The 16,054-nt window shown below is 44.1% G+C and overlaps 1 protein-coding gene across 3 annotated transcripts in view; it reads left to right on the forward strand.

Moving 5' to 3' along the window:
* JAK2 (Janus kinase 2) overlaps nucleotides 1-16,054 on the forward strand; it is a 187,711-nt gene that overhangs the window by 157,629 nt on the left and 14,028 nt on the right. For all 3 annotated transcript variants that reach the window (XM_038769577.1, XM_038769575.1, XM_038769578.1), the window contains 3 exons: nucleotides 4,672-4,861; nucleotides 8,079-8,203; nucleotides 9,911-10,083. In XM_038769577.1, coding sequence (XP_038625505.1) covers nucleotides 4,672-4,861; nucleotides 8,079-8,203; nucleotides 9,911-10,083 — 488 coding nt within the window. The remainder of the gene's footprint in view (nucleotides 1-4,671; nucleotides 4,862-8,078; nucleotides 8,204-9,910; nucleotides 10,084-16,054) is intronic.

Genomic DNA, 16,054 nt, shown 5'->3' on the forward strand with positions numbered 1-16,054 from the left:
TTAGCAAAGATTCAGAACTCTCTGTGAATTAAATACTGTTATCTCTATTTCAGATTTTCCCACTGAAGAGATTTAGGTAAAGACATGTTCTGGGGCTTGCCCAGAGTCTTCTAGAAAGATTATGAAAGGTTTTGACAGACCTAGGGTCTTCTCCCTCTCCCGTCTTGTTCCTATAATCTAATTCTCACCTCTCTCTCTCTCTCTCTCTCTCTCTCTCACACACACACACACACACACACACACACAGACCTTTCATTGCTTTTGCCAAATAATTGGGCAGCTAACTGGCTGACCATGATGATGGGGACGCTATTTATCCCCCTCTCCCTCCCACTCCCAACCTTACTAGCAGAAAAAAAGAGGTGTGGATATGTGACAGTGGTGACAGGAGAGTTCTACCGGCAGCAGCAAGCCATGTCCTCTCACCATGTCTTTGGATCTATGGATCTGTGTATGGACTCTACACTCCAGTCTTGTCAAGGAGATATTCTAGGAATCGGAATCCTGGAGAAGCACTGTAGCCTAGTGGAAAGAGCATGGGACTGGGAGGCACTTAGTAAGCATTTAACACACGCCACTATCAATGTTATTGCTATTGTTAGTATTGTTACTATTATCCTGCAGGAAGACATTCATGGCCACCTCAACTAGCTCCACCTTCATCCCAGGCTAGGATCTAGTTAGTTTTTCTGAGGGTTTGTGGATAAGAACAATCGCAGGCCTTTCATTTCCGGTTCTCTTCAAACTCAGAGCTCAGAGGAATCATTTGCAACTTTTAACAGAAAAGGAGTGGTTGAAGTCAGGTAAGCGCTGAATGGAATTCCTGTAGCAAGAGGAATTGAAAGGACCCCAAAAGCCAGGGCACCAGTGCTGCTTTGGGTTACAGGCACAAGGTAAATCTGGCTACATCAGGTGCATCACCTTTAGGATGCAGAAGCCTAGTGTTTACTAAGTATTGCCCCGACACTTGCTCACAATCCCGTCGGATTACCTCCTGAGCCCAAACGGCCTAGAAAACCTGGCCAGCTGACACTCTTAGAATGCATCTGTTATACCTTTATATCGTACTCTTCCAAGCGCCTAGTACAGTAAGCGCTCAATAAATACGATTGATGAGATCTAGGATTCCCATCCATCAGCCCGGTTTTCCATCTGGAGCTATAGATTGGTAGATGACAGTAGAAAGTGCTGCAAGACATCCGTAATAGCCAGGCTTCTGGGGCGTGAGGACCACAACATCAAGAAAGGGCGCTCTGCTTTGGCAGCTCAGAGGGGCCTCCCTACCCCACCCCACCCCGCTTTCACCTGGAGCTAGCCTCTACGGGATCAGAGGCTGCAACAGGCCCCTACATTAGCTCATTTGGCAGTTAAAGGAGAAGCAGAGAAGCAGCATGGCTTAGTGGAAAGAGCACGGACTTGGGAGTCAGAGGTCATGGGTTCTAATCCCAGATCCGCCACTTGTCTGCTGTGTGACCTCGGGCAAGTCACTTAACATCTCTGTGCCTCGGTTCCCTCATCTGTAAAATGGGGATTAAGACTGTGAGCCCCACCTAATACAACCTGATAACCTTGTATCTACCCCAGCACTTAGAACAGTGCTTGGCACATAGTAGGCGCTTAACAAATGCCATCATCATTATTATTAATTAGAGTACCCAGAAAGGTTAGGAGCCTTCGCTAATACAGCGCATGCTATATCTCTTCCAAGCAGACCATTTTAGTTATTTTCAATGTAACGTAGCAGTCCACTGGAAGTTTTTCTTCCCGCAAACATATTGTTCCTAATCAGCTCTATTTGTCTCCCTGGCTGAAAGACATTTATCGGACCAACTTCTTAATAGCTGTTTCTCCTTTGGGTTGAAATAGTAAACAGAACATCCCAAAATTGCAGCCCATAAAATTTAATTTTGGTGATGTTGAGGCAAAATGAACCTTTAATTGAAAAAACTTGTTTTTCTCTTAAATGTTCTTTCATTCTGCCTGGCTATTTATAGGCTATCACCGCAGAAACGTTTCTCCGAAAGAGTTGAAAAAGAAGTCGGCCGCCTCCAAACCTAGTAGAGAATGAAGAACCCCTTCCCGCTCTCATTCCTCAGTTTTCATTTCATAAAATGAAAACATAGCATTTAGAGTCATACTGTCAGGACTTGTGAGACATCAAATTTAAACAGAATGTGAGATTTAGATTTAATCTAGAAATCTCACCAAGAATACATTGCCACCCTGGAGAAGCGTGAATAATCAGCCACGGAAAAAATCACACTTTTGAAACTGCATGAATAGAGCACATTGTTCCATTTTTAAAATACGTTTGAATTTTGATTAATTTATTCTCCTTTGTTTGATTATTTAATCTTCGTTGGTTTGTGGAGTAAACTTATAATGTAACCCGTTAATACAAAGGAAGTTGAGAAAACTTTAATAAGAGCGTTTTCTAAATATGTTTTTAATTAAAAAGATTTCTCAGTACAGTAATTTGGTTTATAGGAAATGGAAATGGAAGGCAAAACATTTTAAAAAGAGTGCTTTTCAGTCATTGAGACTTCCTTAGTTGTGGCAATTGCCCATCTGCATCTGGGAGTGCAATCTGTGCTCCAGCTTTGCATGCTTGAATGGACATGCCTCTAGGTCAGCCCGATTATTCTTATTGTCTTCTCAGGACACTCCTAAATGCCACCCTGCAAAAGTAATTGCACATATAACGTAACCCACATCTCTGTAAAAATGTTGTCGTCTTGGCTTTCTTTAGAGGATCCAGCTGTTAGCATTATGCATCCCTTTAGGCAGAGATCCTCTTCAATTAGAATAATAATAATAGTAATAATAATCGCTTACCATCTGCCAAGCTACTAAGCTCTGGTGTAGACCCAAGATAATCACGCCAGATACAGTCCCTGTCCCACATTTATTTCTTTTAATGTCTGTCTCCCCCCACCTAGACTGTGAGCTCATTGTGGGCAGGGAGTATGTCTGTTATATTGTAATAATAATAATAATGGCATTTGTTAAGCGCTTACTACAAGAAACACTGTTCTAAGCTGGGGGGGAGGGGAATACGAGGTGATCAGGTTGTCCTACGTGGAGCTCACAGTCTTAATCCCCATTTTACAGATGAGGTAACTGAGGCTCAGAGAAGTTAAGTGACTTGCCCAAGGTCACACAGCTAAGTGGTGGAGCCGGGATTAGAACCCATGACTTCTGACGCCCAAGCCCGTGCTCTTTCCACTGAACCACACTGCTTCCCTAATTGTACTGTCTCCCAAGCGCTTGGTTCAGTGCTCCGTACACAGTGGGTGCTCAATAAATAGGATTGACTGACTGACATGGGCTCATGGCCTAAGTAGGAGAGAGTAGGATTTACTCCCCATTTTACAGATGAGGAAACTGAGGCCCAAAGAAGTGAAGTTCCTTGCCCAAAGCCACACAGCAGGTGATCAGCTGTGTGACTTTGGGCAAGTCACTTCTCTGGGCCTCAGTTACCTCATCTGTAAAAGGGGGATCAAGACAGTTATCCCCACGTGGGACAACCTAATTCCTTTGTATCTCCCCCAGTGCTTAGAACAGTGCTTGGCACATAGTAAGCACTTAACAAACACCATCATCATTATTATTATTCAGCACTTAGAACAGTGCTTTGCACAGAGCAAGCACTTAACAAATGTCATCATTATTATTAAGTGGCAGAGCCATGATTAGAACCCAGGTCCCAGGCCTGTGCTCTTTCCACTAGGCCAAGCTGCTTCTCGTGGTAGTCATGATATTCTAGTTAGTTTTTGGAGGATAAGGGGTTTTAGTCAGTAATATTCAACAATCCAGGCTGCCATCCAGATTATTTATCTAAAATATTGTTTTGCGCACATCTCCCCTCTCCCCCAAACCTCCTCCGATGGTCGCCCATCTCCTCATCAAACAGAAACTCCTCGCCATGGACTTTATGGCATGAGCTCTCTCCCTCTTACCTGTCTTTGCTCCTCTCCCACTACAACTCAGCCCGCACACTTCACTCCTCTAACACCAACTTGCTCACTGTGCCTCGATAACATCCGTCTCACTGTCAATCCTTTGTCCATGCCCTTCTTCCCACCTGGAACTCCCTCCCGCTCCATATCCAACCTTCAAAGCCCTGCTAAAATCATATCTTCTCCAAGAAGTCTTCTCTGACCAATCTGTCGTCTCCCCACCCCTTCCTCTCTCCGTTGTGCATTACTTACTTACTGGGAGACAGAAGACCAGCGTTCTAATCCTGGCTCTGACGCTGGTCTGCTGGATGACTTCTATCATCTGTAAAATGGGGATTAAAAGACTGTGAGCTTCACATGGGGCATGGACTGGGTCCAACCTAATCAGCTTGTATCTACCCCAGCACTTAGTACAGTGCCTGGTACCGAGGAAGCGCTTAACAAATACCATTGGAAAAAAAAATCCAGATTCATTTGAAGGGGCGAAATGGAAAACTGGGCATGGAACGTCAAAGTTAAGATAAGTAGGTGGGGTAATGTTTCTGACTTTTAGTTCTTTCAGTTTGCATCCTCTAGCGGTTTGTTCTAATTTCTTCTGGGCTGTATCCTGGTGCTATTTACAGTTATATTATTCTAATTCAGTTAGCCTGTTTATTGGATGAAAAACTTGGAAGGAAAAATCTGAATGGAAACGCTTTTGTCTACTGCCCAGGGTAATTTTGGCAGTGTGGAGATGTGCCGGTACGACCCCCTGCAAGACAATACTGGTGAGGTGGTAGCTGTGAAGAAGCTTCAGCACAGCACTGAAGAACACTTGCGAGATTTTGAAAGAGAAATTGAAATTCTGAAATCCCTGCAGCATGATAACATTGTCAAATACAAGGGAGTCTGCTATAGTGCCGGTAGGTTGTGCATTTAAGCTGGTTTTCTTCAAGATTTGTCCACATCAGTCCCATCTAGCTTGTAAGCTCATTATGGGCAGGGAACATGTCTGTTAACTCTCGTATTTTACTCGCCCAATGTACAGTACAGTGCTCTGCACATAGTAAGCACTCAGTAAATACCATTGATCAATTGATTGATTAGCCTAAAAAAGCAAATTTATGTGACCTTTGGTGAAAAAAAAAAACAGGGCAAATGATTCAGAATTGCACCAAGCAATTGTGGGAAACCTCTCCCCTGGTCCTAAACTACAGGAAGGCTTTCCTAGGCAGACCCCATAAAAAGGTATCCTGTGCTGTGCCATCAAGTTAAAAAAGAGAAACCTATCTCCTCAGGGCGTCCGCAAAGAAAATAGAGTAAAAGTTAGAGTTCATTACACCAAATGCGATTTTTTTTTTTTACCATCTTGGTAAGGGGTTGGTCATTATCATCTTATAAAGAGCCTTAAGTCAAAGACTGTGAAAGACCTCCAGTCGTCATTCGAAACAGCTTTCCATCATCACCTTCAAGCAAGACCACAGATGCGAATAATTCCTATTTTGTACGTTTCCAGAAAAGGAATTTTCTCTACATCCCTCAATGATTCATGCCAATATTGAATAGTAATCAGTTTCAGGATATTTTTCTCTAATATCTGATGTAAAACCTTCAGCTGCAGTTCAAACCTGTACTTCCAGATTCTGTTTTCACTGGGGATAGAGAACAGATCATCACCAGCCTCTGTGAAAGCTCTTTGTGTTCTTGAAGCCCTTGATTAAAGCATCCCTCGGGCTTTCTTCTCCAGACTGAGTAATAGAAGTCCCTTTAACCTTTCCACAGCAAATCAGTGAATTATTTAGTCATCAAAATACTGAAAACATTTTCTTTTAAAAATCAGCTGCTCGTATTTCAAAGCAAATGGAAAAAGAGCAATATAGTCATTATCTTGTTTTAAAATTTGCCTACAAGAGTGGACAAAGGAGGAAGACACTATCTTGGATTCCTCCATGAAAAAAATTCAATAATTAAAAACTTGCAGACATTTTTAAAAGCTCTCCACTGGAGATTTTATGACAAAGACTAGAGTGGTAAGACTAGAAGCAGCGTGGCCAGTTGAATAGAGCACGGGCCTCGGAGTCAGAGGGATGTGGGTTCTAATTCCAGTCCCGCCACTTGTCTGCCATGTGACCTTAGGCAAGTCACATCACTTCTCTGTGCCTCAGTTACCTCATCTGTAAAATGGGGATTAAGGCTGTGAGCCCCATGTGAGACATGGACTGTGCTCAACCTGATTGGCTTGTATCTATCCCAGTGCTCAGAACAGTGCTTGGCATATAGTACGCACTTAACAAATACCATAAAAAAATGGCTGGGACTTGAGGTGGAACTCTGCAAGACTCTAAGTTTTCAGCAATTTCCAGGATGGGTGAATATTTGAACAATGTATTTTCTCTCCAATTGGCAGTTCTCTTTGACCGTGATTTTTGTTAGCATTAAGGTTTTTGTAACTGTCTCCCTCAGAATGTTCAAATGCTATTAGTACATAAATTATCGTTACCACAAATGATTTTATGTAAGTTAAAAAACATCCCTAATTACTTTTAAGGGAAATAAAATGTATTTCATTATCCTATTGCTACATTTTTTCAAAAAAGGTTTTCAAGCATTAAGCGTGGGAAGTGTTTTCTTAATTGTCTGCCTTGGAGTTTGATTTCGGCAACAGTTTTACTTTTCACATCTTAGGCAATCGTCAAGACGATTTTACAAATTCTCATTTTAAAGGGGAGTGAATCTGCTATAGATGCCACCGTTCCTTCCAAGAACTTATTTATATCATCCATTAAAACCAAGAGACTTCAAAGTCTCCTTCACGGAATAACAAATCAAATTTTACTAGGTTTTGATCATCTGGAAAGGCTTATCTCAATTTTGCAAATCCCAGAAAAGAGTTTCTTATATATTGGTGGAGCAAGACAAATGAAGATTTACCAACTGTAACAAATTCTGATCACTAATATCAATCAATCAATCAGTGGTATTTACTGAGCACTTAGCATGTGCAGAGTACATCCTTCCTTCCTCTCCCCCTCGTCCCCCTCTCCATCCCCCCATCTTACCTCCTTCCCTTCCCCACAGCACCTGTATATATGTATATATGTTTGTACATATTTATTACTCTATTTATTTATTTATTTTATTTGTACATATCTATTCTATTCATTTTATTTTGTTAGTATGTTTGGTTTTGTTCTCTGTCTCCCCCCTTTTAGACTGTGAGCCCACTGTTGGGTAGGGACTGTCTCTATATGTTGCCAATTTGTACTTCCCAAGCACTTAGTACAGTGCTCTGCACATAGTAAGCGCTCAATAAATACGATTGATGATGATGATGTACTCATCAACAGAGTACAACAGAGTTGGCAGATGTATTCCCTGCCCACAGCAGTCTTAATTTTTATTTCCTCTACCCACTACTGAGAGGAAGGAGAGTGCCCCTCTTAACAAACTCTTAGTATGAACTGGCATAATGTTCATTACAGTAGTTATAAAGACTAATTTTCAAATGCTGCAAAAAAATACTTGAATTCCAATAGAGGGTGAGATTCCTTATTGTGAGCAAATAGCACAGGAGCAAAATATGTATATAAACATTCCTCTTGAGATCTTTGGAGGGTTATTTTTTCAAAGATTTAAAGGGAATTATTATCGACTTCTATGCAGTTTTAAAATCTGATCCAATTTTGGCACTGTCTCCCTTGAAATGAACATTGTCATAGAGCAGAACTGAAATTTTCCGAACTAGAGTCTCTAGATAAATTTGAGCCTGAGGACCTAGTTGTATATTTATGCCCCTTAATGGTAATGTATCAGGATATTAAATTGAAAGGTTTGTGAGAGGGAGAGCTGGTTTAGATATTGCAAAGACAATCTGTACAAACCAAGGCTTCTAATCTGTAAATGTTGGTTATATTGCAAGCTGTCGAACATGTTTGTGCATCTTTCCCACCCTCTTCGAACATAAAACAGGAATGGATTCTAGTGGGCATAGCAAATAAAGGAAGGATCTAAATGTGTTCCAATGGGTCATTTGTACAGGGCGTTTTCTCTCCGACTGTATATATTTCAAAATTGTGCCATTTAGATACAACAAGCAGTAACTTTATATTTTCATTTACGTTTTAATTTACCTTCTCAAAGGTCGTCGTAATCTGAGATTGATCATGGAATATTTGCCCTATGGAAGTTTACGTGATTATCTCCAAAAACATAAGGAAAGGCTGGATCATAAGAAGCTATTACAGTACACATCTCAGATATGCAAGGTAGTATACTATGACCCCCCCTCCCCGCCGGTCCTCTTTAGAAAGCACACTGTGTGGAATACCCCTAAATTCATTCCCTTCTCATCGCCTTTTTATTAATATCATGTTTATGAAGTGTTTACTGTGAGCTAAGCACTCTGTTAAATGCCGGGGTCGATAGAATTTGACGGTCCTTCCCCTGGCTCTGCTGCCTCCTCACCTCCTCTCCTCGGCCACTTTCCTGTCCGCTCCATCCTGCTTTGGTGCTGTTTTTGGAACCAGCCACCCTAACCCTTCCTCTGGTAATCCCGTCCCTATCACAGGAATGAGGACAGATTGACGGGGTGAGGTACTGCAGCCCCTTCCTAACCTCCCACCACCTTTCCCTCTGACCCCCTCCCCGTTTCTGAGCCCAGGGGCCTAGCAGGAAGGGGAAATGAGGTGACGGCTGCATTTGCAGGAGCAGCAGTTAGTTGAAATGCTGGGAAGCAGCATAGCCTACTGGCAACAGCGCGGGCTTGGGTGTCAGAGGTCATGGGTTCTAATCCCGGCTCCGCGACTTTGCTGTGTGCCCTCGGTTCTCTGGGCCTCAGTTACCTCGTCTGTAAAATGGGGATTAAGAGCGTGAGCCTCAGGTGAGACAGTGACTGTGTCCAACCTGATTACCCTGGATGCCCCTGCGCTTAAAACAGTGCATGGCACATACTACATGCTTAACAAATGCCATGATCATCATCATTATTATTATTATTTAAATCAACCCATCCCTGTCCTTGCTTCCCAGCCACCCCAGCCCCCACCCTCCTCCATCCACCCCCTCCCCTGACCCATCCTTGCTCTTCTTTCCCAGCGCCTGGCCCTCCTCCCCCTGGCGCCGGCCCAATCCCATCCAACCCCTTGAATCTTCGTCTCCTCTCCTCACCCCTACCCCTCCGCTTCAGCCACATGTAACCTGTGGAATTTCTGCTCCGTTGTGGGAAAGCTTCCCTTCATCCTTGACCTGTTCCTGACCAACTCACTGTTCCATTTCGCCTTTACTCCAACCTGGCTCTCTCCAGATGACACCGTCTCCCCCATCACTCTCTCCAAAGGGGGCTTCATCCCCATAGCTCTCCAGGAAAGGGGGAGGAGTGGGCTTCCCATTGCCAGTGTCCCAACTCCCCCATCCCTCTCTTTCCCTAACTCTGAAGACCATATCATCGACCTCTACCACCCACTCCAGTTACCAGTCATGGTTATTTACCACTGCTCAGGTTCTGCCCCCGACTTTCTGAACCATTTTGATCCCCTTCTCGCTTTCTTTCTCTCTTTCCCTCTCATTTTCTGTTACAACTCAGCCTGCCCGCTTCACTCCTCTAAGGCCAACCCACTCACTGTACCTCAGTCTCATCTGTCTCGTCACCAGCCTCTTGGCCACATCCTTCCTCTGGCCTTTTCCCTAGTGTTAGAACAGCAGATCATTAAAGCTCTTAGTAAATGTTACTAATTGATCCAGTCGAGGCCGATTTGGCTGTCATTGTTGGTTTTGTCATGTGGATGTATTTTCCTGAGAAATTATTTTAGTTTTTCTTGGGTAATGGAGGGAGAGGTCAGATTTGGGGGCGAAGTATTTGTTCTAGTTACTTTTTGTTTTCAAGAAACATGTTGAGTTGTATTTTTGTTGCAAAAATGTATTGCACCCTCATTTAGTTAAATGAATAAATACAATATAAAGTTTCTTATCCTTAGGGCATGGAGTATCTTGGAACAAAGAGATACATCCATAGGGATCTGGCCACAAGAAATATCTTAGTGGAGAATGAGAACAGAGTTAAAATTGGAGATTTTGGATTGACTAAAGTCCTGCCACAAGATAAGGAATATTACAAAGTGAAAGAACCTGGAGAAAGTCCCATATTCTGGTAAGTTATGCCTTTCAATAAAACAAATGCAAGTAGGAGTGTCCTGATTCTCAGAATTGATGCCTACAGAAGCAGCATGGCCTAGTGGACAGAGCACGGGCTTGGGAGTTGGAAGGTCACGAGTTGTAATTCCGGCTCTGCCACTTGTCTGCTGTGTGACCTTGAGCAAGTCACTTAACTTCTCTGGGCCTCAGTTCCCTCATCTATAAAATGGGATTAAGACTGTGAGCTCTATGTGGGACAGGGACCGTGTCCAACCTGATTATTTTAGCGCTTAGAGGGATCAAACCAGCGCTTAGAACAGTGCCTGGCACATAGTGAGCACTTAACAAATACCATTATTTATTTCACTTTACTGCATTGTATGGCCAATTTGCAGTCATCTGAGAAAGGGTGGCTAGCCTGGATCTTTGAGATCTACAGTTTATCATGTCCTGTCATTTCAACTTCTTCACTTAACCCTTTATCTAACGTGCTGATGCGCAAAATTGATTTTTTCACATTTCTTCCCCTTTTAGTTTCATTACTCGCCCTTTTAAGGAGCAATAAAATGGCCAAAAATGTCAGAGGGGAAAGAAGAAATCAATCAGTCGATTGGTGGTATTAATTGAATAGCTTACCGTGTGCCGAGCTCTGTACTAAGCGGTTGGGAGAGTGCAATACAAGACACATTGCCTATGCACAAGGAGCTTTCAGTCTAGAGAAACAAATGATCTGGCTAATTCTCAAACTGAATGATTAACCTCTGGGTAATTGAGAGTTGATAGTAATTGTTACTATATTTTATGTCCAGTAAGCACTGACACTGGATGTAACCCTAATGCTAAAAGTCACTTAAAGCTGCATTATGGGAGCAGGTTCTTGGATTGGATTGAATGTGGGAGGTGAGAATTAACACATAGACTTTATTCAGCATTGTTTTAGTGAAAGCTCCAGCAAATACACTGTGTTCTTTTCTGAGATGTTAGATTCCCACATCTAATTTTTTGGTTGTTGCAAAAAGGTCAGAGGAACTGGGTCAGATTGTGGTGACCTCATGGGATGTTTAAGACCAATTGATAATAATAATACCCTGATTTGACATAGCACTTTTATTCCCAAAGCTCTTATGTCCCATTACTTTGCTCATTTTTGTCCTCACAACATCTCCATGAGGTAAGGGAAAGCAGGGACAATTGTTCACATTTCACTGGTGAGGAAACCAAGTGACTTGCCCAAGGTCGCACGGCAGACCAGTGGCAGAGCTGAGACTTGAACTCTAGTCCTCCATTCCCCCGTTCTTTCCATTATTCCACACTTCCTCCCATCAAGAACTCAGAAGGGGAATTGCAGGGCACCTGGCAAGAGGGTGTAGGCTATTGTTTTAAGCAGACACTGTCCCACAGGACTGGCGGATTGCCAACAAAATACTCATTTAACTAAAGGGTTCCGGTGTTCCTGGGAATTTTAGACCAATAAGTCTCAATTCCAGTACTACAATTAAGTTTAAGATAATAATAATAATAATAAGGGCATTTGTGAAGCGCTTACTGTGTGCAAAGCATTGTTCTAAGCATTGGGGGATACAAGGTGATCAGGTTGTCCCACATGGGGCTCACATTCTTAATCCCCATTTTACAGATGAGGTAACTGAGACCCAGAGAAGTTAAGTGACTTGCCCAAAGCCACACAGGTGATAAATGGCGGAGTCAGAACCCATGACCCAAGCCCGTGAACTCCCAAGCCCGTGCTCTTTCCATTAAGCCATGCTGCTTCTCTAAAATGAGTGACCATATGAGAAAACACAATCTTTCGGGGAAAAGCAATGTGGTTTTTCAAAAGGAAAGTCATGCTTCACCACTCTGCTAGAGTTCTTTGAAAGAGTTAATGTATATGTGGCTAGCGGAAACCAGTGGACAAAATTCAAGAGACCTCTGACGTGATTCCACACCAAAGGCTTAAAAAAGGAGAACTGTCAGAGAGAATGTTGGCTAAAAGATAAGGAAAAGAGGGGAGGGATAAATAGCCATTTTTCAAGATGAAGGGTTGTAGTGTGTCCCCCGCCCCACCCCCCCACCCCCCACCATCTGTGGTAGGACCATTTTTGTTTAACATCTTCATAAATGTTCCAGAAGAGGTAATGTGCAGGGAAATCTCAGCAATGACAGATGACATTAAACTTTTAAGGATGGTGAAATACCAGAACAATGGGGATAAATTCCCAGAAAATCTCATTAAGCTGAATGAGTAGATTGAGAAATGAAGGTGAGGTTCAGTGGGAACAAGTGCAAGGTAATGCACTGAGAGGAGAATAACCCAAATTGCAACTTCTTGGTTGGAGCTCTCTTGGAGTTGTAGCTTGGAGTTATCAGTCACTTTTCAGGAAAACAATCTCAGAGTCATTGTTCATGGTTTTTTAAAATCATTGGGCCAATGTGTACAGTAGTCAGAAAGGCCAAAGAGAGGCTGGATAACATCAGGAAGGGGATAGAAAGCAAGACAAAAGCCTTAGTTTTGCACTACGGAAATCCACGTTGCTCCCAAACTGGGAATCCTATCTACAGTTCCGATCCCAGCATTGCAGGAGGGACTTGTTGAATGAATGAATCAATCAGTGGTATTTATTGAGCACTTACTATGTGCTGAGCACTGTACTAAGTGCTTGGGGGAGTACAATAAAGCAGAATTAAGTCTTCCATCAGATTGACGGAATCATCAGAGAAGCAGTGTGGCTCAGTGGAAAGAGCACGGGCTTAGGAGTCAGAAGTCATGGGTTCAAATCCTGACTCTGCCAATTGTCAGCTGTGTGACTTTGGGCAAGTCACTTAACTTCACTGTGCATCAGTTACCTCATCTGTAAAATGGGGAATAAGACTGTGAGCCCCATGTGGGACAACCTGATCACCTTGTATCCTCCCCAGCACTTAGAACAATGCTTTGAACATAGTAAGCACTTAACAAATACCATTATTATTATTATTATTGACATAATCGAGTACAGAGATTGGAACAGTGCAGAGAAGGTGAGTCAAAATGACAGGGGGAGATATTCAATTATGAGGATAGACCAAAAGAGCTGTGACTCGTCCATCCAGAAAGCCACAGGCTGAGAAAGGGACATGATTGAAATCTACCAAATGAGAAAGGGTGTGGACAGGGCAAATATTGAATTGTTAATAACCAAATCGCACAACAACAGAATGAGGGGAGACAACCACTGAAGCATGATGTTGAGCGAGGATCGAAACAAAAAGAAACAGTTCTTCACCCTGGGGGTGGCTGGGGGGGGGGGGCAACCCTATTGAATTTGTTCACATAAGAAATGATGTAAGCGGAAATTAAGTTCAGGAGGCGTTGGGATAAATTAATGGTTGAGCAGTCCATAATGAGTTATCATAAGGAAAGTTAGGGATGGAGTGGAAAAAGGTTAGGGGTGTGAGATGACTCCTGAACTCTAGGATGAAATTCAAGGAGGGCAGCTAGCTCATGAATCCTCCAAGCATCCAGTTGCCTCCATTAGAGACAGAATATTGAAATGGATGGCCTGACCCAGGAATGGCAGTATACATTTAGATAAACTCTGGTGTGCTTTATTTTCACAGTCAGTTCTGCTCCAGTACGATTTGCTGGCGGACCCGAGCCGCGACCTGGGCCGGGATGTCCGTGCAGCCGGCAGACCTGTGTAGGATCAGACCAATGGGTCATTCAGTATGTGTCTCCAATAGTCGCAACTGGATGGTTGGACAAATAGTGTGATATTTGCCCTATCAGTGGTATTCACTGAGCACTTGCTATTTGCAGAGTATTGTACGAAGCACTTGGGAGGGCGCAATACAATAATAATAATGATGGTATGTGTTAAGTGCTTACTATGTGCCAAGCACTGTTCTAAGTGCCGGGGTAGACACAAGGAAATCGGGTTGTCCGACATGGGGCTCGCAGTCTTAATCTCCATTTTACAGATGAGGTAACTGAGGCACAGAGAATCAGTCAATCAATCGTATTTATTGAGCGCTTACTGTGTGCAGAGCACTGTACTAAGCGATTGGGAAGTACAAGCTGGCAACATATAGAGACAGTCCCTACCCAACAGTGGGCTCGCAGACTAGAAGGGGGAGACAGAGAACAAAAGCAAACATACTAACAAAATAAAATAAATAGAATAGATATGTACAAGAAAAATAATAAAAAAATAGAGTAATAAATATGTACAAACATATATACATATATACAGGTGTTGTGGGGACGGGAAGGAGGTAAGATGCGGGTGATGGAGAGGGGGACGAGGGGGAGAGGAAGGAAGGGGCTCAGTCTGGGAAGGCCTCCTGGAGGAGGTGAGCTCTCAGTAGGGCCTTGAAGGGAGGAAGAGAGCTAGCTTGGCGGATGGGCAGAGGGAGGGCATTCCAGGCCCGGGGGAGGACGTGGGCCGGATGGCGGGACAGGAAGGTTGAGTAGGTGCGAATGAGGTTCTCGTTAATGCAACTTGGTAATAACAAGGGCCTTTTTCCCGAGGTGGGGGCAGGGAGTCAGTCAGGACCAGACCGGGAAGGGGGGTTGGGGGGCACTATAAGGAAGGTCGCTTAGGTGGGTGGGGGTGGAAGCAGGGGGCATCTATGGCGGCGCTCGGAGGAGAGGAGCCTTCCGGGAGCAACGGGGGCCACGCGGTGTGATGGTGGGCGGATCTCTCGGGAATGGAGTCCCGGGCATCTATGGCGGGCCTCTCTGGCGCTCTGAGGAGAGGATCCTTCCGGGAGCAGCAGGGTCCACGCAGTGTGATGGCGGGAGGGCCTCTCGGGAACGGAGTCCCGGGCGTCTATGGGGGCGCTCTGAGGAGAGTATCATTCCTGGAGCAGCGGGGGCCACGCGGTGTGATGGCGGGCGGGCGGGCCTCTCGGGTACGGAGTCCCGGGCGTCTATGGCGGCGCGCTCTGAGGAGAGGATCCTTCCGGGAGCAGCAAGGCCGCGCGGTGTGATGGCGAGCGGGCCTCTCGGGAACGGAGTCCCGGGCGTCTGTGGCGGCGCTCTGAGGAGAGGATCCTTCCAGGAGCAGCAAGGCCGCGCGGTGTGATGGCGGGCGGGCCTCTCGGGAACGGAGTCCCGGGCGTCTATGGCGGCGGTCTGAGAAGTTAAGTGGCTTGCCCAAGGTCACACAGCAGGCAATTGGCGGAGCCAGGATTAGAACCCATGACCTCTGACTCCCAAGCCCGTGCTCTTTCCACTGAGCCACACTATAATAATAATAATGGCTTTTGTTAAACGCTTACTATGTGCCAAGCACTGTTCTAAGCACTGGGGGGGGGTGGGGGGGATACGAGGTAATCAGGTTGTCCTACATGGGGCTCACTATTGGTAGACATGATTCCCACCCTCAAGGATCTTACAATCTCATGCTATTCCACTCAACATGTTTCTTGAACAAAATGTATAACAAATATTTTGTCCCCAAATCTGATGTCTACCACCATTGTTCCAGAAAAACTAAAATGAGTTTTTCCAAAAACGTCACATTGTAGCATTTGCGGTACCCAACACCACGTGCCTGCGTAAGTGCGCACAACTGTTTCTTCCAACACCACGTTACATTTTTCCAAACAGGCTCACGTTGCCAGAAGAACGCTCCTTAATTCTGCAACATCATTCTAACCAAAATAGGTAATGATAACACACATTATGGTGGAATAAAGTATACCAAATTCATTAAAGATTTAGAATGCAGAGAAATAATGGGAAAGTCAACACAAGTTCTTAGTTCGGCAATTGGAAAGCCTGTTGGCTTTTTCACACGACTGAGATTTGAGGGCTGCCAGGATTTATTTCAGTCTAAATGGTTGTGAATGACCATTAGTAGTTATTTTTTCTATTGCATTAAGATCTGGTCAAGGGGACACTCCCATGGAGACCTTAATTTGAAGGGACAGGGCACAGTATTTCCTCCCTCTAGGGTTTGGGCTGGATGAATAAGGTGAGAAATGCCAAAATACTTGCTGATGCA

The sequence above is a fragment of the Tachyglossus aculeatus genome, chromosome X4, assembly GCF_015852505.1.
Source record: "Tachyglossus aculeatus isolate mTacAcu1 chromosome X4, mTacAcu1.pri, whole genome shotgun sequence".
NCBI lineage: Eukaryota > Metazoa > Chordata > Mammalia > Monotremata > Tachyglossidae > Tachyglossus > Tachyglossus aculeatus.